Here is a 26,020-nt window from a genome sequence, read left to right on the forward strand (position 1 = left end):
CTGATACATGAAATGATATTTATTTGATACTATGAGATTTTTATATTTATATAATGTTTTCATTTTCTATGTTTAAAGCAGAGTAAGCACATGTATTGCCTCAAACATTTATCATTTCATTTTAAATAAACACTCAAAATCCTACATTTTATGTTTTCTTTTAATATTAGTATCATTTATTCTTACATAATTTTTACTTAATGTTACTTAATACTTCTTGGAACAAAATCAGCACAAACTGGACTTAATTTTGTTTTCAGTCCTGTCAATAAACCAGATTTAATTTTACTTTCAGTTCTAGTAAACAACTCTGAGATTCTACCTTACACCTGTCAGAATGGCTAAGCTCAAAACTCAAGTGATAGCACATGCTGGCAAGGATGTAGACAAAAGGAAATACTCCATTGCTGGTAGGAGTGCAAACTTGCACAAGCACTTTGGAACACAATCTGGTGCTTCCTCAGAAAGTTAGAAACAACTTTACCTCAAGACCCAGCTATATCACTCCTAGGCATATCCCAAAAAAATGCTCCACCATATAACAAGGACATTTGCTCATAGTGGCTTTATTTATAATAGCCAGAAACTGGAAACAACCCGATGTCTCTCAACCAATGAATGGATTAAAACAAACAAACAAACAAACAGAAAACAACAACAACAAAAAACAACTGTGGTACAACCACACAATGGAATACTACTCGGCTATTAAAAACAAGGACATCATGAAACTTGCAGGCAAATGGGTTGATATAGAAACACCATCCTGAGTGATATAACCTAGACCCAGAAGGACACACATATATACTCACTTATAAATAGATATTAGGCATATAATACAGGATAACCATGCTACAATCCACAGACCTAAAGAACTAAATAAGAGGGAAGACTCTGGGAAAGATGCTTAATTTTGATTCAGAAGGGCAAACAGAATAGACAGTGGAAGCATTTGAAGACAGGGAACGGGAATGAAGCCTACCGCAGATGTCCTCTGAAAGACTTCACCCAGCAGGGCGTTGAAGCAGATGCTGAGACTAACAGACAAATTTGGGCAGAGTGAAGGGAGGAGTCTTGTGGAAGTGGGGATAGGACAGATGGGACAGAAACTCTATAAGAAGACCAACAGAGGCAACAAATCTGGGCCCACGGGAGCCTGCGGAGACTGATGCACCAAATAAGGAACCTGTACAGAGAGGGCCTAGGCCCCACCACAGATGTAGCTGATAGTCAGCTAAGTCTTCACGTGGGTCCCTTAGGGAAGCAGGGGCTGTCTCTGTCATGAACGCTGTTGCCTGATCTTTGATCACTTGCCCCTGGCCAGGCGGCCTTGCCAGGCTACAGAGGAAGAGGATGCAAGCAGTCCTAATGTGACTTGGTAGGCTGGGTTTAGTTGGTAGAAGATGAGGTCTCCCCTTTTCTGAGGGTTAGCGGAGGGGGATAGGGGAGAAAAGAGAGGGGCGTGGGACCAAGAGGAGATGGTGGAGAGGGGTACAATCAGGATGTAAGTGAATACATTAAAAATACATAAATTTAATTTATAAAAGAAGTACATATCTGTGCTGCCCACTTTTCTTCTCTTTTAACTTAACTTATTAAGGCATATATGTCCTATAAATGATTTTGTGATGTAGCTGTCATTCAACCAATATTATTAAACACATTTCCAATAGATAAATACTACAGAACAAAATAGAAAAAAATTACAAACTTAAATTTTCATTGTAAATTACAGTTAACAAAAACATTCCAAGAATTTTTAATAATGTAGCCCATTTTCTAAATATAATACTTATGTCTTTCTAGGAACCTAAAGATGCCTAAGGGATGTAGAACTTTAAAGATTTCACATGTAATTGAATGGTAACATTATTTTTACTACAACAAATACTTCATGCCTTAACTTTTAAATAGTATTAATTCTAGTTCTGTGAAACATCTCTTCAGATCAGATACTCTAAACTTATTATAGTTTGAATGAGGTTTAATTTATAACTCTAAATATCACTATGCAACATCCCTAAGTTCAAACTGAATATAGTTCCATGCCACCAAGCTGTCTAGAAAGAGTGAGCATATACTCACGCTGCAGAGAACATAGCATGGGGAGCAGAGACAGTGTTGAACTACTCCACTGTGTTACCATATTCTTGAGTCATCGCGTTCTAAACCTGTTGAAAGGTAAATAACCAAGAGATTAATTACATATACTGACTATGCTACACATAACTGCTAAATGACCCAAGAAAGATAAGAGGTCAGACGCCTCACTTTATACACCTGTATCTTTTTCATTCAGTTACTCTTTTCCTTACTCATGCCAATAAATGGTTTTCTTTTTAGTTCTTAGGCAAATACTATCAAAACACATTAAAAAAAATACCAGCAGTGGTGGGTATTTATATAATTTCTAAAGAATGGATTTTGTAAAACTCTAAGGGACTGGATAAATCTTGATAACCAAATACATATATTTCACACACAATACATTTTATTATGTATTTTATTTTTATTATAAATTATGGCTGCAGGGAAAATATGTAATTAAGCAAAATTACTAAATTGTCTGAAAGTTTCAATGATATAGGTAGTTATCAGAGTAAAGGTCAAATGGCTAGATGCCTTGCATAAACATTTTTCATTTTCATGCTTACATTTATCAGCTGACAGGCATGGTTCATATAAGTAAAGGGAACTGTTTTTACAGTTTCTTGAATTATTCATTTTATTATGAAAAATATTACAATTAATTAAGAGATGGGAAGTTGACTCCCTGGAATTCAGTCACACTAGACAGCAAGAAATATCTTTTTAAAATTTAGAGACTGTTGGTACAGCTAAGAGCAGCTTAAGTTGTAGTTCTTCTGATTTAGCATGCCTCTCTCCAGTTAACACTGGGATTACTGCTGTGTGTGACCAATTTATCAGAACAAACATCTTTATCTTACAGAATACAAGTTAAACAGGGAAAGATTCAGCTATCACCATAAGATAAGGCCTCCTCAAATCACACTACCGTAGACTTATGTCCTATCTAAAATATGATTTTGTTATAGAATCAATAAATTGCTTACCCTTAGAGGCCCCTAAGTCTGTGTTAGATGCCTTACATACTTACACACATATAAACATATACACACATAAATACACATCACACACGTACACACCCATTGTTCCAATGTCATGTTTCTTAAAACTTTAAACTTTGTATTGCTGAAATTAGTATATTAATTTTTTTTTCTAATTCGAAGAGGGGTTTAACAAAATCTTCAGTTATGTGTGCTTAAGATAAAGCTAATTTGGCTTGCTCCGCCCCTTCACTCAAGATGATGGCTCCCAGTGGAGTCGAGGCTACGCTTGGAGTTTCCTGAAGCCGGCACTGTCCTTCTCTCTCTCTTTGGGCGACCTCTTGAAGGAGGGCAGGGGCTGGGCAGGGGCGGGGCACCTGTGTGGCTGGACCATGAGTGCGTGAGTATGTGCCCAGCCTGTGCAGCTTCCATCTGGCCCTTCCTGATCTGGTCACATCCTCCTAGGTCCCCTCCCAGTTTGACCCATTGCCTGGTCTTGTATATCATTCCAAACTTCTAAAGCTGAGGTACTTCCTCCAGTCCAGGGTCCCTGTCACTTTAGAGATGCTCCTCCTCTTTGCTTCTCAAAAGCCCACCTTCCAAACCAGTACTCTTTTCCATGTTCTAAAAGTCTTCCTTGCAACCCACTTCTTTAGACCTTGTTTCCCCTTCTTTAGACATTCACATCTCCTTTGAATTAACTCTGAACTCCTCACAATATGCCCAACCCTTACAGCACCTTCACTGAGGATCCAGACTTCCTTTTGTCCTGAACTCCACAGCCCTCTCACAGCTGTGAATGGTATAGACCTGGTGCTGGACTTGCTGACCTTGCCGCATCTCGAGTTCCTCCTCCTGCCCTCCCTCCAGGCTATCTTGGCCTGGCTTTTGGCCTTCATCTACAACCTGCCACACACAGTACTGACCAGTGTTTTGTGCTTGAGTGGAGGAGTCCTGGTTTCTTTGCTGGCCTTTGTTAAAGCATTTGTACAATTTGCTGTCAAAGGATTGCAGGCCTTGTGTACTCTTCTCTATAGCTGTTGTTCTGGCATGGACAGCGTAAAACTACTGGGGCATCTGGCATCTCACAGAGCTCCGAGGAGCTGGGAAATACTGAACAGGAGGAGCCTGAATCTGGTCTCCAATGGCCATGCTTTGCTGTGCCAGGCCTGTGACACCTGCGCCATTGCAGTGAGCCTGGTGGCCTATGTGATCAACAATCTGGTCAACATCTGCCTTGTTTCATTGGCCCTCAGAACTTCTCCTTGGTGCTGATCCTACGGGATGCCATGACCAGGCCTCTGTGGACAGATGTGGTGGCCGCTTTCCTTGCTCACATTTCCAGCAGTTCCATGGCCTTGGCTATTCTCCTATAGAACCCCTGCCAATTAGTCCTGGAGCTATTGGCCTCAGCTGTCTGCTTCCTGGCTAGCTCTGTGCTTTCCAACTCTCTGGTTTGGCATTGCCGGCTTGTGCGCTGTCAGTAACGTTGGCTGTGCACCTAGACCTCACCTTGAGGCCTTCCAACCAAGCTTTCAATCAGCTTCAAGCCCACCCATCCTACCACCTGCTCCAAAAGGATGTTGTAAGGTTGTCTTGCCTTGTACTGGGCCTGGAGGCCTGGCAAAGGGTCTGGAGCTGAAACCTACAACTGGCCAGTGGGTGGAATCAGGGATGAGCACGAGAAGCCCCCAAATGTGGCCCTAAAAGTGCTGGAGTCCAGCCCTGGGTGAAGTCAGGGCCTGAAGAAGTGTGGATGTAAGAGTGAAGAAGTAGGAATGAGACAGGCATGGGGATCAGGAGGAGGTATGCAGCCTGATTGATTAGTCCTCAGAGAGCTTCTTTATTTATACAGAACTCTGTAGGCAGGGATAGATGCATGCTGTTCCAAACCATAGATCATAATATTTTTGTCTCTGGACACGTGTTTTAACCTCTGCTTGGTCATAAGTTTAGTCATCATTGATAAACTATGACAGAACAGAATTATCTTTTAAAATTATTTCCCCCTCATCAACTCCATAACTCAACTTTTAACAATACTGTAATTTCAAGAGTGTATTGTGCCAACATAAGACAGCCTGTTCTCAGTCTGGTAGCTCTTCAAGTTTCAAGGACACTACAGAGAAAGAAAATCTCCAAGCAAGTCTCGGCACATTGTCATGTCCCAAGCAGTGCATTATCAACTTTTAATAGTCAGAGTGAAAATTGTCCTTAAGGACAATAAAAATCTTCAGGCCAAAGCTCCTGCAGCAATTATTCAATTTCTGACATAATCCAGTGTTTATATCTTATACATTTCCAGAATGTATTTATATATTTAACCTTGGTATTCCTTGTTCCTTGGTCATATGACACCATAGTGGCCCTGTATGAGTCAACTTTTTATAAGAAAGGGAGGTCTTAAATTTTATTTTATTTTTTATCATTTATCCACACTGTTCTTTGTCCATCAATATAAGGAAGAGGCTTCTATCTGCTGCCAACTTCTCTAGGTTGCAGATATTGTTTGTCTTTTTAAGTTTACTTTGTTTTGATTATCTTGTTCTAGAGTAAGGAACATCCAGGAGCAGATTTGCCAAGAGTATCTTTGAGTCAGAGCCTCATAAGGAGGTCTCTGGTATAGTTATTTGAGACACAACCTCCAGGGCCTAAGAAAACCTTCACGTTGGGTCAGATAAGGAGGATAGCTCTCTAAAAACAGGAGGGGTAGTATAGCGAAGACATTCCTGGGGAAGCTTAGAAGCAGTGCTCCTGGGAGAGTGTATAAATGATTCATAAGAAAATTTCCATCAATCCAATATCCCCAAGTTGTACAGGTAACAAAAGCCCCCACCAGCATACAACTCATAGAGATAAAGGCCAAAAAGTGGGGGACTACACCACAGCAACTTCATCCTCAGCTAAGCTTTGCTGGAACTTTGTCAAAGAGCTGTGTTGCCTTTATGACTTTTTCTGTGCCCACTAGCCATGGCTGTGCCATAGGAGGGTATTCTCAGCTAGGATCCAGGGCCAGGGCACTCTTCCTGCAGCATCAAAGGGCAGGTCCATCAGACCACCACCTGAGATAGGTGGAGAGAGACTCAGTGAGGATGAGCCTACATCTGGACAAGACCCACAGAAGTGGCTGAAGGAGTGGAAGCAATGTATTCTGCCAGGATCAGAGCAAGACCATGATGCTTCTGCTCTGCTGGCACCTGTGCTTATGCCAGGAAACTCTCATGTGCCACCCTTTCTACCACTGTAAGTTCCCACTTTACCATCGTGGCATCTGAGCCTACCTCTGAAGACTCCTCCCCTGTCTACCTGACCTCTGAGGTGCACACACTAGGACAGCTTCAACACTTTGCCTCTGGGTTTTGGCCTGATTCTGCATTTCCCCGAAGGCGACTCTGTCAACCAGTACGTGTAGCAGGAATACTCTAGAAGATTCTAGTCTGGGTGGGACAGGGGATCAATTTCATTGAACGTGTGTGGGGCTCTGTGATACTGAGGGTGATGAGTATTTCATTCTGCAAGGAACTTCAGACTCAGTGGTGGGTTTTTCTGCAACCTGCCCTGGACTCACCCAGATGCCTGCTTCTGGGGCCATACTTCTCTGCCTCTGGCTCTTCTATTGGAGTGTTTACTCCTTCTTCCCTAGGCCACACCATATCACTGTCATGGGCCTTGGAGAGATGTTGATTTTTTAATTTATCTTTTTTTTTCTTGTTTTGGAATGATCTTGAACCTTTATATCCAGCCAGAGCCTCTGCCCTGGTGGGTCTGGGAATACTATCATGCACGTGTTCTTAGAGCCAGTTCTTCCTCTCATTCTCTTTTAAAGACGCCCAACTTGACAAGAACCTGGACTCAGGAGTTTTCCCTGGACACAGCGTTGCGACTACACCTGGTGATGGGACCGTTTACCATCAGGAACCCTAGCTCCATGGAGGTCCTGTGAAAGAATAACTCAGACCTCTACTCACTTCCCACATGGCATAGAACGTGGAATTCCATCTAAGCTCTCTCTGCATGGGGAGGGCTCTCTGCACATGTCATTATGGTCCAAAAAAGGGGTCAGGCCTTAGGGGTCATGCTGCTCCATTGGTCAGCCTGCCCAGTTTCTATTAATAAAGTTCTGTTGACAGCTCAAAAAAAAAAAGTTAAAGATAATTTAAATGTCTCTCAGATTTTCTGCTCCCTTTTCCAAGGTATATAATCTAGTTTTGGTTCAAACACATTTTAAGAAAATGCAAATTAAAGAAAAATTTTGTATGATGATAAAAATGAACTCACCTACATGTTTTTAATTTTCCAAATGTACTAGAAAATGGAGCTGTGCCGAATCATACTTGTATCATGTATTGAGGGTATTGTGAGCAACACACTCTAAGCAGTAATTTTAGAGAAGTTCTGTTTTCTTCAGTTTTCATCATAATGATAATTCAATCCTTTCATATGTATTAAAAATCAGGAAGAGGCTGGCATTTTGGCACATGCCTTTAATCTCAGAACACCTAAGGCAAAGGCAGAAGGATTGATGTGAGTTTGATGCCAGCCTGATCTACAAGTGAGCCTACAACAGCCAAAAGTACACAGAGAAACCATGTCTCGAAAACAAAACAAACAAACAAAAATTTTCAATTATGGAGGCTCACAATCAAGTTCAGACCTGACATCATAAAGTCTTGTTTATTTAATTGTAGACCCGATTGTACTTCCTGGGAATCATTTTTAAAAGTATTCTATTAAGATACCTGCTTTTAATATTGTTAATGCCTTAAATTACAAAAGAGTAACAAAATTCTTATATTTTGTAGCGTTTCTTCTGTGGGACTATGTTGTCTCATGCTTAGGGCTGCTGAAATGGTAAAACCACAAATGAACATTTTTTTGTAAAGCTTGTAATGTGTCATTTGTAATTCTTGATATAAAAGATGTTAATGAAGAGGAGGGTATAGTCCAAAACAAGTCATGTTTGAATTTAAGGTCCTGACCTTACATTTCATACCCTCTAAGTTGACACAATCAAAGAACATAGATCAGAAACAAACAATGCATATTCAAGGACAAGGGGAAAAAATCATGATACCTGGACCTTGTGCAACACCTGGAAGCGGCGCTTACCAGCAGATTGCATCAGATTGAACATCAATCCAAGGAGCTTAAATTTTTCTCAAAGCACCATGGCATAGAGTTTGACCAGGGCACTAACATGAACCCATTAAAATCTTAGCAGGTAGAGGATCCCACAGAGCCACTGAGGGAGCTGGCCAGGGCATGGGCCAGGGCATGGGCTGCAGGCTGTGATGGCCCAACCCAGGAGGTGCAAGAAGGATGCAGAAGTGGGGGCAGAAGTGAGGGGCCAGGTCCCTGCTGCGCAACATCCCCCCCACCATGTGTGTGGCTGCAGGAGTGCATTCTGGCAGAACAGCTCACAATCTAGAAAACCTACTGAACATATGATGATGCAACAAAATCTACCGTCTATATTTTTCCCTTTTATTCGGGAGCTGCCAATTTTAAGCAGGATGTCTGGGGGATCTGTTGAAAAACTGTGGTACAGGATGACCTAGCAAAGATTGTAAGCCTGTAACAAGATACTCATAGTGGTTGTGTCAGTTCTGCTTCTGAATGCTGCAGATAACAGCAAGTGGACTCCCTCCATTATTTCTGAAGCATTCATTTGACCTTCCATCAAAACGCACTTTTTTAATCTGTTCTGGGAGATGTTAATGGAATACAGTCATGTCCACTCAAGAAAGGCAGATGAAAACTAAACACGCTGTGTCCTTGTTGGAGCAGTTGAAATTGTCTTATGAACAGCAATTGTTTACTGACATAGTGTTAATTGTTGAGGGCACTGAATTCCCGTATCATAAGATGGTTCTTGCAACATGTAGCTCCTATTTCAGGGCCGTGTTCATGAATGGACTAAGTGAAAGCAAGCAGACACAGTTACCCCTGAGGAACATGGACCATGCTGCCTTGCACATGGTAAAAACGTATGCATACACAGGAAGCTTGGCAGTAAACGACAGCACTATAAAGAAACTCTATAAAACACAGCTGGCTTCAACAGGTAGAAGATGTTGTGGAGAATAGTATAAAGAATGATATAAATATAAAAAAATAATATAAAAATTAATACAGAGAACTGAGTGCGGTCATTGTGGTTTGCGGACCTCTTCATTTGTAAAGCAAAGTGCTAAAACAATGGTGGAGCACAGGTTTCCTGCTGTGTACCACCAGGAAGCATTCATGCCACTGCCCCACGATCTACTGATAGACATTCTCAGTAGGGACAATTTCAATGTAGAAAAGAAAGAAACAGTTCGAAAAGCTGCAATGCAGTGGCTAGAGTACAACACAGAGTCTCAATTCTAGTAGTTGTCTTCAGTTCTTAGCCAGATTAGAACTGTTGTGCTTTCAGAAGTCACACAGAGAGCATGGTTTCAGGGTCTCGCACCCAATGATGATAAATCTGTTGTGGTTCAAGGACTTTCTAGGTCTATGCTCAAGATTTTCAAACCAAGATTTAGAATGATTAAGGAGGAGATGATGATTTTTCACTGAAGCCTCATCAGAAAATCCTTGTAGTCTTTACTCTTCTCTCTGTTATAGGCCCCAGGCAGAAAAAGTTTACAAGTTATGCAGCCAGCCAGCTGACTTGCATAAGATTGGGATAGTGGTAAACCCGATATACATATAGCAGGGGGCCAAGTGCCCCTGAAAAAACACAAAAACAAATTAGAGTAAGACAAGTAAGCTGCAGACTGCATTCAAACTGTGCTTTTACTGGTTTGATGCACAACAAAATACCTGGTTTCCAAAGACTGATGCTTTTTGTCCGTGTGAAACCATCTTTGGTTTGCTGTGAAGGCTATGTCTATGCAATAGGAGAAGATCATGTTGATGGAGAACTTAATCAGAGGACCCTAGAGAGATATGACACTGAGAAGAATGAGTGGACAATGGTGAGCCCCTTGCCTTGTGCTTGGCAGTGGACTGCAGCAGTTGTGGTTCACGACTGCATTTATGTAATGACATTAAACCTCATGTACTGTAACTTTCCAAGATCTGACTCGTGGGTAGAAATGGCCATGAGGCTGACTAGCAGATCTTTCGCTTCAGCTGCAGCTTTTGGTGATAAAATTTTCTATATCAGATTGTGCATATTGCTACCAATTCTGGCATAAGACTCCCCTCTGGCACTGCAAATGGGTCTTCAGTAACTGTGGAAATTTATTATGGGAATAAAAATGAGTGGATGATGGCAGCCAATATCCCTGTTAAAAGGTACCCTGATCCCCGTGTTAGGGCTGTTGTGATTTCAAATTCTCTTTGTGTGTTTATGTGAGAAACATACTTAAATGAATGAGCTAAATACTCCACCCACCAGTACGTTCTGCAACTTGACTGGTGGTCTCTGTGGCAGCATGTATCTGAACAGGTACTGTGGAACCTAGTGAGAGATTTTTGATGTACTGTGAAGAATCATTATCCATCCTGTCTTGCAGAATCTCCATGGAAGCCACCAACTTATCTTTGTTCACCAGATGGAAATGAGGAGTTTTTACTGGATGGTGAAACGGTTGCACTTACCCCTGTATAGGGGAGTTGAGGCAGTGCACACGCCAGACTCGTGATTTCCTTGGCTAAACCAGAGGATATAAAAAGGAATGGGTATGAGTACATGAAAATCTATCTTTGGTACATTTTATTCTTATACCCTACTTAATATTTGTATAAGTATAACATATATCAGTGTGTCATTCAGACAGCCATGCTTCTGTAATGTGAAAGAGATTATTTGATATTTAAGAAACTTTTATGTATGTCATGTGAGTACAAGAGTCTGGGTTATCTAACATTGTCAGTATGTACAGTCCAGAACTTCACTTTTAAAAGCAATTTCCTGTTCCTAGTGTGGCATATCAAGATTGTGCCGAGATTAATTTAGTATATGCATTGTTGAGTTCCTATACTTCTAACATCCTAGAATATAGTTTTCTAGTATAATTCTGCTGCACTTAACACTAATGTTCATGTTGGTATAGAAATGTCTTTTAAATCCTGTACTATTGTGGAGGAAGATCTCCTATACGTCTATGGTATTACACAGGGAAAGCTGTGACTGCAGGATCAGTCTCACTATCCGATAGGTGCATGTGTTCCCTTCCCACGGACACACTTGTCTTTCTAGAATACAGGTTGTCCAGTCATCTGGCCGCTTACTGGGTGTGGACTTAAGTTGCTGGGCTTGCAAATGAATTGCTAGTGTCTCATTGTGTGAGTCTATGTGGAGCTTTAATCATAAAATGTCTCCACTTTCTATATTACGTTAACGTTGGCTCATGCATTTAACCACCTGCTGTTGCTAATGTACTTCTCCATCTTACAAAGACTTAGAGTGGATTAACCAGGTCATTACATCCTAATTTAATAATGAGCATTGTGTGTAGGTATCTATTAGGTGTGTTTTTTAACCTGACATGTGCATGTTTGGGGGCAGTAGGGTTAAGAAGGTGCACTGGGCAGGATTGTCTGCACTGACTGTGCAGAAGAGCAGATGCTAGCAGTATTCTGGCATTAATCCCAGGAAACACTAGCAGTAGTGGGGCACCACCAATGTCACATGAGCACAGGTGCCTCATGACAAACATGGCTGGCATGTTCAACAGCATAATGCTCTGGCACTATATTTTGAATGACATTAATTTATTAAAAATGGTATATAATAAAAAAAATCTCAGCAGATAATTGAAAACATGGCCAACCCAAAGACCATTGTAACAGTTTTATCAATAGTGTTCTAAGGGAGAAAATATTTAGATTTGTGAGATATTTTTAAATTGATTGATTTTATCATTTTCTTTTATTATTTTTTATATTTTATGTATATGGATATTTTACCTGCATGTATATGTGCACACTGCTTGTATGCCTTTTCTCCTCTGAGGCCAAAAGAGTTTACCAGGTCCAAATTGCTTGAAAGTAGAGCTACAGAGGGTTGTGAGAAGCCAAGTGGATGCTGGGAATTGAACCTGAGTTTTTGGAAAACCAGCTAGAACTCTTAAATACTTGGCCATCAATTTTATCATTCTTTATGTACATGCACTTATGTTTTTAAGGTTTATTTAGTGTGTATGAATGTGGGTCTATGCATGTGTTCATTTCTCTCTCTCTCTCTCTCTCTCTCTCTCTGTGTGTGTGTGTGTGTGTGTGTGTGTGTGTGTTCAAACACACACATGTAAATACTGCAGCATGTATATGAAGGTCAGAGAACAATTTATGTGACTCAGGTCTTTGGGTTCCAGACAAAATACTTTTACCCTCCATGACACCTCACATGTGCAAATTTTGGTGCATTACAGTATTTCACTTATTTTCTGTAAAAATATGATTTTTGAATAATAAAATGAATATTTATATAGGACACTACAGTACACTGAAGTAAAAATTACCAAAGAAGAAAAAAGGTACCTATTAGTCTTATATATTTTTTCAAATTACTGCTTCTTTAATTAGTAAAAGGGACTGAAAATCATTTAATCAGAGCATTATATTGTACATAAATCAAAAGAATAGAGAAATAGAAAAGGAAACATTACTTTGAAAAAAACTATAGAAGACATTAAGTGATGCTGCTAGTATCATCAAAATGAACTATATTCAAAACTTCATTTTGTTAATAAAAGCATGCCCCTTGGTTTAAATAAGTAGATGTGATTAAAGGACATTGACATTTGAACAAATAACGACAATTACTTATGCCATTTACAGTAATAAATTAGATTTGCTGCCAGAAGAGGTCACAGAGTTGATTCCTGTGGCTGTACTTTAAATAGAATTTTATGGCTTCACAATTACTAGACTGGGTCTTCAAGCCCACATTAAATCAGCATACATTCTTCTAAATGCCTTCTATGCAATGAAGAGTAGCTAGGTGCTACGAATATCAGAATTTCTAACACACTCTCCTTGCCCTTGAAAAGTTCCTATCTAGAGGAAGAGGGAAAAGAAGAATAATGAAGAACTTTGTACAAAATGTTTGTCTGGGGACACAGACATAGCAGCTCTCCATTTTCCTTGGCATGGGCTTAATAAGAAAGGCACTGTGCCTGGTGAATGCTGAATGGCAACCAACAGTGCAGCATGCTCGCTGACAATGGAGTGTAGGACTAAAGCAACATCTGACTTCAATGGGGCTGAGACATAGGGAGTACAACAGAGGACACACAGGATGCAGGGAAGCTGAGCAAGAGACTGGCTATTGGAGAGTTTGAACCTCATTAACACTTAACAGCAGCAAGTACTTAAACAATACTTAAAATGTACCAGCAGTTTAAAAGTGTGTGTGTGTGTGTGAGAGAGAGAGAGAGGGGTGGTGGTGGTGATGGTGTTAGGGAAGCAGGGAAGGAGGGATAGAGGGAAAGAAAGAGGAAGAGACAGAGGCTATTGTCTATATTTTCATTCAGCCCTCTAAACAGTTCTGTGTGCCAGTGTTATTCCCTCATGAAAAGCATTACATACTTAGAAATGAAGTAGTTTATCCAAGTGTCTTAATTAGGGTTTTAGTGCCATGAAGAGACACCATGACCATGGCAAATCTTAAAAGAAAAAAAAACCACTTAATTAAGGCTGGCTTACTGTTGAGAGGTTTAGTCCATTAGACAGAGAGATGGAGGGAGGGAGGAAGGAAGGGAGGGAGGGAGGGAGGGAGAGAGAGCCATGGGGTTTGACTTATTATGCATCTGAAACCCTGAAAGCCACCCCCAGTGATAGATACACTTCCTCCAACAGTGTCACACCTGCCTCAAAGGGACCACATATCCTAATGGCACTCCTTAATCTCAAACATAAGTCTTTGGAAGCCATTCTTATTCAATCCATCACATCAAGATCATACCAAGATCACCCAAGTAAGTTGTGTAGCTACACCCAAGTAAGTGCAATCCAGAAAAGTTGATTCCAGAGCTCCAGTCTTTACCTGTAGGTTTGCCTCACGATTGACATGTGATGTCTTAAATGTTAGGGTCTAATGGGTTCCTTCTGTATAATGTGCATTAAAAAAGGACATCAAACAACAAAAACATCCTCACAATACCAAAACACTGGTTTTCCTTGTATATCAAGCAAATCTGTGAGTAAGACTCTTGGCTCCCATAGCAAGAAAACAAATGAGGAGAAAGTGTGTGTTTGTGTGTGTGTGTGTGGGGGGGAAATACATGTTTCTTAAGCATTCTATGTTTTAGAACACTTTGAGCCACATCTCATCTCAGTTGGTCCATAAGTTTGATAACAAGTTAAAGAAGGGATGGCTGTAGGAGGAGTTTCTGAGCTCTAATATGTTCTAAAGTCCTGGTTATTTTTATTACTTTGAATTGGAAACTTTCAAAAATGAGATTTTCCATGAAAGTCTTCACTTACTAGGAAACTGGGACAGAGGGGAGGGCATCCCATTGAGACTCTGCATGAGAAAAGCATGGGAGAATAGCAAAGTAGAAGGATCCAGAGGGTTCTAGAAACCTACAAGTAGAACATTATGATAGGCAGATTTGGGCCCAGGGGTCCCGCTCAAACTAAGGCACCAGCCAAGGACAATACAGGCTGTAAACTTTAAACCCCTACCCAGATCTAGACAATGGTCAGAACACTCTCCACAGTAGAGTGGAGAGTGGGATATGACTTTCTCACATACTCTGGTGCCTCACCTTTGACCATGTCCCCTGGAGGGGGAGACCTGGTGGCACTCAGAGGAAGGACAGCAGGTTACAAAGAAGAGACTTGATACCCTATGAGCAGATACAGGGGGAAGTAATCCCCCTCAGGAACAGTCATAGGGGAGGGGAATAAGGGGAAAATGGGAGGGAGGGAAGAATTGGAGGATACAAGGGATGGGATAACCATTGAGATGTAACAAGAATAAATTAATAAAAAAATTAAAAAATAATTCAACCAATAAATCATGGGTGAGGTGCAGAGCAATGTATCTCCAGCTCCCTGCTTCCTTTCCAGGAAGCACTCTTTCTTCAGTGATTCATTAGCGCCCTGAGTGGAGACATGGCTCAGTCCACCAACACCAGGCAGAACCTCAATTTATCCTTTGGTTTGCAGGTTAGAGGTGGTACCCAGGGCAACTTGCTTCTCACATGGCTATATGTACCTTGCACACCTACGTCTTCTCTTCAGGCTGTACTCTTGAGAAAATACCGATTAAAATAGGAATTTATAGTGAAAAAAAATGAGATTTCCTTTTTCCTTCTCCATGGCTTAGTCTGCTTGGTTGATCCATTGTGGAACTTATGAAAAAAGAAAATGGGCTCCATTTTGCCACGGACCACCAAGGGGGCTTCTCAGCCGTGGGGAATCAGGGTCTGAAGATATTCAGGTGGGAACGGATTCGGCGCGACAGACAGACACGAGCACAAGTTGAGTTCAATGCTGCTGCGATTTTACTGAAGTTCAAGCATAGTATTTATACACTTATATCAGGAACTGCGGGCTGGCAGTCATCCCAGATAATAACAGTTTACAGATTGTCCAGATTCAGCAGAATTGGCTTGAGCAACTTTTGGCCCCAGACACCCTTACCCCGTGTCAAGTTTGTGGTTAAACAACACCAGACAGTGGACAAGTTTTTCTTAGAGTTCTCAGGAACTGCGGTCACGGCTTCTGCAGCTTAAGGCCGTTCCCATGCGCTATGTACGTGCAGCTTTTACCACCAGAAATGAAGATTCTTTTCTAAATCTTCTAGAGTATGCTATGAAGATGTATAGCATTGAAACCAGCACCTTCTTTTCTCATCCCTAAGGCAATGCTGAGTGGCATCATATACTGCCTTTATTACTGTTCTCTTATCATCAGGAGAAATAGTACACCAAGGATCTCTTTGTCTTAGAATCATCTCAAACAATGTTAATTCTGTATATTTAACCCTTCTTCCATCCTTTTCTACCCACCTCATCATATGCTCCCATGTATGGCAAAGGTGGAGGTGCAGGTGTGGGCACTGAGTAGGGACCCCTATACCTAGGAGGATCAGCAAGAGCTAGGACATAGAATATACAGATAAAGCATAGAAGGAAGGACATCATGATCATTATGAATCCCCAATCTCCCCACGGCCCTTGGGATGCACGCCTGAACAAATTTCCGGGCTTCAGCTGAGCACCCTGCCCCAGGCCTAGCTCAGGGTCCTTCTCAGATGCAGCTTTCACATCAAAGAAACCCCTAAGCCCTGTGAGCCTCATTGTCACACCGGAGTGGTGGCAGTGGATGCTGGCACGGGTGTGGCACCATTTATGTGTGAACTGCAGGGAATGATGCTGAGGTTCCTGAGAAAGCCATTACCGAATGTGGCTGATTATACCCTTAGCTGTAGGATTCAAGAATTAGCAACAATCATTAAGTTCCCAAGCATCTCTATCTTCAGGACCCAAAGTTTAATTGAGATACAAGTGAGTGAGTGTTGCAATAAATATTTCAAGCTGATTTGTCTGAATTTGCGCATACAGTTTGGTGTCTCAACATGAACTTCAGCATGGGATTTTGGAGATGATAGGGATGTTGTATTTTTTTAAAGACCACATAAGGAAAATTATGATAGTGCTGGCCAGTTTTATATCAACTTGACACAAGCCACAGCCATTTTAGAAGAGAAAACTAAATTGAGAAAAATGTCCCCTCCAGATTTGGACAGGCCTGTGGACATGTCCTGATTAATAGTTGGTGTGGGAAACCCAGGTCACTTTGGACAGTGCCATCTCTGGGCTGATGGTCCTGGGTGCTATAAGAAAGCAGGCTCAGCAAGCCATAAAAAGGCATTCAAGAAGCAGAACACCCCATGGCTTTTGTGTCAGTTCCTGCTTTGAGGTTGTTGTCATGGGTTCTTGATCTGACATCCCTCAGTGATGGACTGTGTTATGGAACTGTAAGCCAAAGTAAATATTTTCTTCTCCAAGTTTCTTTCAGTAGTTTTTTTTTAAATCACAGCAGTAGAAAACCTAATGAAAACCAAATTTGGTACCAGAAATAGGTTTGGACGTAACAAATCTAACCATATTGTTTTGTGGAAGAGTATAAAAGTATTTTGAAACTTTGGGAGAGAAAGTTGTTGAAAGCTCAGAGATCAGTGGGCTGTACTGTGGGAGCTTGGAAGATAAGACTGTTGAGAGCAAGCCAAAATATAAGCATCCCTCCTCCAAGGGTTCTGCTTCACTTACCCGCTTCAGGCTCCTGCTGTACCTTGCTTCAGAAATAGACTGTTACCTAGAACTCTAAGTTGAATTAGACCCTTTCTTCCCCAGGTGCTTTTAGTCATAGTCTTCATCATAGCAATAAAAACCCAAGACAATGAATGAGCTTCTTCCCTCTACAGCATCTTTCCAAAATGTGTCCTTTGTTCAAAGATTGGAGGAAATGAAATTATTCTGGATTCATAGCATATCATGAATAAAATACGTGAGTTTGCATTGCTAAATCAGAGGTTAATATATATGTGCTTTAAAGCTAGATAAAGCTAGATATTTTAGGATCTCAGGTCAAGAGGCAAAGTTGAAGCTGTCCTATAGAGACTTATATATAGTTCTGTTATTACCACTCCATTCTCTTATTATGTAAAATCTAATGTTAATAATGTTAGTAATAGGCTATGTAGAACAAATTCTGGTTTACACAACTCTAACAAATATTTTTGGTTTTAATTTCGCTAATATAATCTAAAAATAATTTCATTTCTGGTAATTGTATCTTTAAATTGAATGAATACATCTAAGCACTCTTTCCCTTGAGGTTTTTTTTTTTTTAATCTCTGAAGTACTGCTAAGACAATGAGTATTTCTAGAGTACTTATGGATGGCTTTGAGAAGGGTAGATAATGTCTATAGTCTAGGAGGTTCTGGTGAATGGGCTGATGTGATTACCCACAATGAATGAAGTTCCCTTTCACTTTACTTAGATGGGTCTTAAATTTCAGATCTGGGATACTCAAACTTTCTCTGGAATAAGAATCTGGAAACTGTATCTTCTAATCCCAACTAGAAATGATCATAATGAGTGAGTGAATCCAGAAGCAGAAAGACTCACATGGTATATACTCACTTATAATTGGGCACTAGCTCAAAAGACGTATCCCATACGAAAGCCTTCACTTACCAGGAAACTGAGACAGAGGGGAGGACATTCTAGTGGGACTCTAGATGAGAGAAGCATGGGAGAATGGCAAAGTAGAAAGATCCAGAGGGTCCTAGAAACCTACAAGTAGAACATTATGATAGGCAGATTTGGGCCCAGGGGTCCCGCTCAAACTAAGGCACCAGCCAAGAACAATACAGGCTGTAAAACTTTAAACCCCTACCCAGATCTAGCCAATGGACAGAACACTCTCCACAGTAGAGTGGAGAGTGGGAGATGACTTTCTCACATACTCTGGTGCCTCACCTTTGACCATGTCCCCTGGAGGGGGAGACCTGGTGGCACTCAGAGGAAGGACAGCAGGTTACCAAAAAGAGACTTGATACCCTATGAGCATATGCAGGGGGAGGTAATCCCCCTCAGGAACAGTCATAGGGGAGGGGAATAAGGGGAAAATGGGAGGGAGGGAAGAATGGGAGGATACAAGGGATGGGATAACCATTGAGATGTAACAAAAATAAATTAATAAAGGAGAAAAAAACTGAAAAAAAAAGTCTTCACTTACCAGGAGATTGGGATAGATGTGAGGACATCCTACTGAGACTCTAGGTAAGAGAAATATAGGAGATGGGGAAATAGAAGGACCCAGAGGGTCTTAGAAACTTGCAAGAAGAACATCATGATGGGTGGATCGGGGCCCATGGGGGTCTGCTCAAACTATTGCACTAACCAAGGACAATACAAGTAGTAAACATCAAACCCCTACTCTGATCTACCCAATGAACTGGACATTCTCCACAGTTATGTGGAGAGCAGGGACTGTGACATGAACTGTGGTGCCCCATAATTGACCACCTTTCCTTGGTGGGGAGGCCTGATGACACTCAAAGAAAGAATAATCAGTCTACCGATATAAGACTTGATAGCCTAGGGCCATATAGTGGGGGATGAGGTCCCCCTCAGTCTTAGACTTAGGGGAGGGGAATAGGGTGAAGGAGGGAGGAACAGGAGGGTATAAGTGATGGGATAACAATTGAGTTGTAATCTGAATAATTAATAACATTTAAATTATAAAAAAAGAATCAGGAAACTGGAAATGAGTGAATTTAAAATAAAGACTGTATAATTTTGTACCATGAGTCACTCACAGAAAAATATACTCTTGGGACCAGGAGGGAGAATACAGGGCAGATATAGACAGCTGTGACACTCTTGACTTCACTTTTCATTTTGTCTATAGCATCAACAAGAATTATCCCTCTGATATTTATATTAATTAATTCATGAGTTATGTTTACTGTGTTACATGCTGTTACTCAATGAGGCCAACAAACATAAGATCCCTCTTGACCTAAAGTTACAGAAGGCCACCATGTGGGTGGTGCGAACTGAATAAATCCTCTGCAAGAACAGTAAACACTCTTTCTTTTTTATTGTTCTTGTTTTTAAGACAGAGTTTCTCTGGATAGCCTTGTCTGTCCTGAACTTGCTTTGTTGATCAGGATGGCCTTGAACTAGCCTTGAACAGAGATCTGCCTGCCTTGGCCTTCCGAATGCTGGGATTAGAGGTGTGCACCACAGAGCCTAGCTGAGTAAACTCTGTTAACCACATTGCTCCAAGCCCTTTGCTTTGTTTTCTTTAAGTTTTCAATTAAATTTTTTTTTAATTCTCATACTGTGCTCATGCTGTCATTTACATCATTTCTATCTCCTCTCTCTGTAGCTTCTTCTGTTTTCTCAACTCCGTGTGAGATTCATGACCTGTCTCAGTTAATATATATATATATATATATATATATATATATATGTATATACACACACAAACACGCAAATACACACACACACATATATATATAAGCATGTATTTGTGTGTACTGAGTTTTTAAAACACTATTTGTTTGGTGATTTATTTATTCTGTCTTTGTGGTGGGTGCTTATGTTTCATATTACACATGTAGAAGTCAGAGAACTACCCAGGGGAGTTAGTTTTCTCCTACCATGTGTTTCCTGGGATCAAACTCAGGCTGTCTGGCCTAGAAGCAAATGCCTTTATCTACCAAGCCATGTTACCAATTCATTCATCTTAATTATTGACACACACTCACACATAAGTACATGCACACTCATCCACAAGCACCCACACACAGACTCTCTCTCTCTCTCTCTCTCTCTCTCTCTCTCTCTCTCTCTCTCTCTCTCTCTCTCTCTTTCTCTCTCTGCATAAAGGTTCTCTCATTTTCATCACTTACTGATTGCCTTTGTCTAGGATAATGGCCTTGTGAAAGTTTCCCCATCCATATTGGCATTTCAAGTGACATTTTTCATTACGTGGGCTTTATTTAGGCAACAATATTGTTGGAATATCATGGGTACTACATAACTGTCAGATATAAAAACACCATCTCACAGCAGGTGTTCTGATCCTCCAGCTCTTACAATATTGCTGTTCCTGATTCTGTGATGTTCTCTGAGCTTAACGTTATGGTGCAGATGTTATAGGAGCTAGGCACCCAACAGCCAACTATTCTCTGCATTTTGATCAGTTATGAATCTCTTTAATGGTCTTCAACTGCTTTAAAAAAAAAGAAAAAAGAAAGAAAAAAAAGAAACTTCTTTGATGAGGGAGACAACTACATTTACTTGTGTATACAAAGTTCTTTCAAATAATGTCAGAAATTACATAGATTCAAAGACATGCAATAGTGGATTCTCCTGGGTTGGTTCTCCCAGGCTTGCAGTGTCAAGCATGAGTTCCCTTCTACTGAGTAGAACTTAAGTCTAAGCAAGCTGTTGTTGCTTATGCCCAAGATAAATGTGCCACTATTTCACTACTGGAGTTTTCTTGAGGCTAGTAATTGCTGTGGTTCATAGGACTTACAACTGTCTAGGACTATTGGTGTTCTCCTTTGGCAGCTGACATAAGATCTAGTCTTCCAGGAGGAGGCTTGTACATTAGTTCCCAATCAATCCCTCCAAGTCCTGTGTCCTAAGTGTGTGATGGGTTCAGAAATAGAGTTTCACCTTCAAATTCCGGGAAGTAACCAAAAGCAATAGTAATAGACTATAGTTTAGAGGGGGCCTCTCTTAGACTCTCCTGATGGACCTGGAGAAGAGAGCTTTGCATTAGGGATTTAATTGGGTAGCCTTTGCATTTTTGTTCTGTTTAATTATTAAATGCCTTCATCTTAAAAACCACCTGCTTTTAGAGTGTTTTATGATATTGCACAGGGAGAGGGAAAGGGAAGGTTTTTAAATTTTTTATTTATTTATTTTTTGTTGTAGGATCGTTCACTCTCTGATTTTTTATAGCAATAGAGAATCTATTGGGAAGGGGAAGAAAGAAAGAAGAAAAGAGAGATGATTTGGGGAAGGAAGGACAAAGAAGATGGAAATTTATGATGAGGGTAGGCAAGCAGAGCCATGGTGAACCTGGTGCTGCTGGTGTATGTTACCTGTCACTTCTTCATAGGTTTCTAGATCAGAAAGTGTGGTCTTACCTGGGCCTCAGATAATTTTCTCTGACAACCCTGAGCAGGTTCTAGCAGTATAAGACAGAACCTAAAAATTGCCACTGCTGAAAGATTAATATCTATTAGATTTTTCCCTTTAACATGGACTTACCATATCTGTAATATGCATAAGAATCATTAGGATCATTTATTAAAACTAGAGACTCACAGAGTTTGCTTAAAGAGAGTCTGGTAAATAAGTAGAATGTATGATCCATAATAGCCATACCTAATTTTTTTCTACATCCAAGAGTCTTCCTTGAGGATGTTTTTGGGACCAAGCTATTAAAAATAGTAGTTTAGTTACAGAGTGTTGACAATAGTGATTAACTAAAAGGACAGTTGAGATTCATTTTACTAGTTTAATACTTATTTTTTGTATACTTTACTTGAAAGATAATTAAATACAAATTTATTTAGAAATATTCCATTAGAGTATTTTCATTTAGAACGAAATTTAGAAAATCACTACAAAATAGCATTTAAGTTCTGGAGTATAGAGTGTATAATGCTTATAGAGCTTTGAGTTCAATATTTAACACTAAAATTAAGGAAATAAAAATAAAATTGAGTATAGTATGTTTTCATTATTTACAATGTAAAAGATATATTAATCTTAACAAAAGCTTTAAATTATATACTCTGTAACCACTAATCCAATTTAATGTGACTAATGTGTTTCTTCTCCTGTAAAGTTGTTTTTTTTACAAATGAGAGATTTCAAAAACGGAGTTTCTTCTTAAAATCTACATCCTTCCAAAATAATAAACATTGTGCAAGAAAAAAGAGGACATTTAGATTTCAGTTTTAATTTCTTCATTAACTTGTGATGGTTTGAATTCTTTGTTGGTAATATATAATTTGCAGTAAAAAGATTTCAAATATTGAAGAGTGCCCTGTTATTTATAATGTAGGACTAGCTTGGTACAGAGCTGAATTTTAACTCATTGAATATGAGGAAAAGCACTACTAAAAAAAAATATATATATATGTATATATTGAAACTTGAGCTTCAAGGTTTTAATTTCCAAAGAAAAAATAAGTTATGACCTTAATTTTTCTAAAGTCCAGTGTGCTACAACTCCCAATAGATATTGAATATTGATCAAACACAGAGGAATGCTGATTACCTGGTATAAACCTCAAAAAGACTACTTTATTCTTATAATTCTCACATAAGATGTATGCAGGAAAAAAATCAAATTTGACCTTAAGCACTTCTATGTATGTAGTTTCATGCTACCAAAGTCATCACATCATTGTCCTTACTTTCATATGTATCTTTCAAGTATGGTGCACATACATAAAATGTAAATATATAAGACCATGTTAACACAAGAAAGCAAAATATAGTATAAAATCATTCTTCATGTTACTGGGTCAAAATATATTATCAAACACTTCTAATGAAAGTGAAAATTGAACTGATGGGAATGGAAATACAGCATATAGCCTAATATTTTGTGTCTTATCTGGCAAGCACAACACTGTGTATACACCAAAAGAAATTAAGTCATATCCAAGAGATATTTTCAAAGAAATAATTACTGCAACAGTGTTAACAATAGCTAAGAAATGTGAGTAACTTATGTGTCTGTCAGTTGACAAATGAATTTAAAATGGGGTGTACAGTCCCAGTGGAATATGGTGCAGAGTAAAAAGGGGATCACATGATTTATAAAATCATATATGTATGCATATACATATACATATTCATACACATGCATACATATACTTTAAAGACATTACATTAAGTGTAAAAAGTTCAGCACTGAAAGACAAGTATGCTAGGTGATGCCTTATATTTGCGGGACTTTTTTAACATCAGTATCATAAAGACAGTCATTACCAGCGATAAAAGATGAGGAAGGAAGGCTGTATACCCGAGCATACATAATGTGGGCTCTGTATGATGAGTGTAGCTGCTCTAACACACTGTGTACTAAAACTGTAACATACTTTCAATTCTTGTCACAAAACTAATCCTGGTAAGGTTATGGTTTTGTGGGTAGTGTGTTTTATAATTTGTGCATAGTTGAAAACTTCAAAATGTACTATAGAACTATACATACTTATTTATCAGTTATAAAAACATACTAACCTAAGAGAAAACAATAATGCTTTGGTCCCTGCAGTATACCAGTGATATTCTATGTAATACAAAGATCATTAAATATCTGATGAGTTTTTTTAGTTAAATGTAAATGTAAATTATAGTAACTGATTTTTCTTCTAAATGTCTACATATAATTAGTGCCCTATTGTGGATTAAATTATGTCTCCTACAAAAATCATGTTGAAGTCTTCATTCCCAAGCCCTGTCAACAGGAGCTTAAGGTTCTTTGGGAATACAATTTTTGCAGATGTAATTCACTTAAAATAGCTATGTTAATTAGCTTAAGTATGGTAATCATTTTACAAAACATCAAGCTATGTACCTCAAATCTATACAAGTTTTCTTTACTAAGGATGCCTCAATAAAAGAGAAGATGCAGCTCAGTGGAATAGTGCTTTCCCAGTATGACTAGGGGCCTGGTGTTAGCCCTACCACAGAAAAATAATATAAAAACAAAACAACCTCAGTAAAGCTAGGATGGTGATGATGAGGTCGTATTGAATTCTTATGGCCCCTAAATACACTAATAAATGTTATGTAAAGAGATAGGTTGGGAGACATAGAAAGAGAAAACAAAAATATAGGAAAGAGATGAGAGGTCTGCTACATCCAAGGACTGCTGGAAACCTTTAGAAGCCTAGGAGAAGTAAAGAAGACTACACCTAAGGGCTGCTGTGGTAGCTGGACAGTACTGAATCTCCCATCAAAATTGTGAGACAATAAGGTCATTTTAATTCACTAAGTTCCCTACTTATTTATTATGGCAAACCTGAAAAATTAATGAGATTTAATAAGGATTTGAGTAGGAAAGTCATTTATGGAACAATAGAATGCTGGAACATTGATTTCCTGCATATGAAAAAGTCAACATAAGAATTTTGTTTACCTAGAAGACGGAATCTGGGAAACAGGGAGAAAGAAGGGGGAGACCTGGTGGCACTCAGAGGAAGGACAGCAGGTTACCAAGAAGAGACTTGATACCCTATGAGCATATACAGGGGGAGGAAATCACCCTCAGGAACAGTCATAGGGGAGGGGAATAAGGGGAAAATGGGAGGGAGGGAAGAATGGGAGGATACAAGGGATGGGATAACCATTGAGATGTAACAAGAATAAATTAATAAAGGAGAAAAAAAAAGAATATCTTTAAGAAAGATATCTACACCTACTTTCACACAGGTAAAGGATAGATGGTAGATATTATAGATAATAGATAGATACATATATACATACATATATGTACATATATACATACATATATAGACAGATATATAGATGATAAATAAGATATAGATAGTGATAAATATAAAATTTGTTGTGACTGAACATAAAGTCATCACATATGTCATCACCTCTAGTATTTATCATATATTCTGGTCTCCTCTTGCACATTTCGAGCCTTCAGGCTGATCTTGTTCACTGATAGCATATGTTGCCAGGCTGAGCATGGCACCTCTTCCTGTTACTTTTCATATGGTAGTGAGAGAGAAACCTAGGCCCTGCCATCTATTCTCTTGGCTGTGCTCACTGTTTTATCCAACACTTATCACCTGTCAGTTGTCTCACAATGTGCTCCTGTATGGATGTTCCTTGGCCCGATGGATAAAAAGAATGTAAACTCAACTATTATCTTTGCTTTTCTTTTGTGGGTAATGAAGCCAACTGCATCTATCTCTAGCTTAAGTTGAAATGGCTTGGAACTCAAATTCAATGAGTCATGTAATTATGGCAAGTGAAATCTTAAAACTACTTTAAATTAAAGATGATTATAGCATCACCATATCGATAAAGTAGATTCATAAACCTAAGAAACTTTCAGAAAGAGAATTTAAATAGCACTTTTTTCTTTTAAAGATTCTATTTGTGTGTGTGTGTGTGTACAGTTGCATATAGAAGGTAGAAAAGTGCATCAAATACTCTGAAACTGGAGTTTTCAGAAGTTGTGAACTGACTGATATATGAATTGGGAAACAGACTTGAATGCTCTAGAAGAACAATCTTCACATTTAGCCAGTGAGCCATCTTTCAGCCCTCCAAACTGAACATCTTGAAGAGAAGTCCCTGACTACCAAATTCTCACTTCACAAAACATCTCATGGCAAAAGCAGATGTTAAGATTCAAATAAAATAAAAAGGAAATGAGCAAATGATAATTTTCCCAACATGAAATAAAGGGTCATACTTTCTTGTTATGGTTAATGAATGGC

At 39.4% G+C, this 26,020-nt stretch overlaps 1 protein-coding gene and 2 pseudogenes across 5 annotated transcripts in view; 2 read left to right on the plus strand and 1 right to left on the minus strand.

The window, feature by feature from the left end:
* The window catches only part of FUT9 (fucosyltransferase 9), a 400,579-nt gene that overhangs the window by 310,684 nt on the left and 63,875 nt on the right, over window positions 1-26,020 (minus strand). For 2 of the 3 annotated variants that reach the window (XM_084792990.1, XM_084792988.1), the window contains exon 2: window positions 2,086-2,171. In XM_084792990.1, coding sequence (XP_084649116.1) covers window positions 2,086-2,146 — 61 coding nt within the window. In that variant the 5' untranslated portion in view covers window positions 2,147-2,171. Of the gene's footprint in view, window positions 1-2,085; window positions 2,172-26,020 lie in introns of those variants that run through there. The other variant, XM_084792989.1, reaches the window with a different exon arrangement.
* On the plus strand, window positions 2,673-4,746 carry LOC311606746 (E3 ubiquitin-protein ligase RNF26-like; annotated as a pseudogene). Its single transcript has 2 exons — window positions 2,673-2,685; window positions 3,805-4,746. The product of its transcript is annotated as an E3 ubiquitin-protein ligase RNF26-like (transcript).
* On the plus strand, window positions 8,799-10,665 carry LOC311595005 (kelch repeat and BTB domain-containing protein 2-like; annotated as a pseudogene). The gene has a single exon. The product of its transcript is annotated as a kelch repeat and BTB domain-containing protein 2-like (transcript).

The sequence above is a fragment of the Acomys minous genome (genome assembly GCF_964271855.1).
Source record: "Acomys minous genome assembly, chromosome: 1".
NCBI classification, from domain to species: Eukaryota; Metazoa; Chordata; class Mammalia; order Rodentia; family Muridae; genus Acomys; species Acomys minous.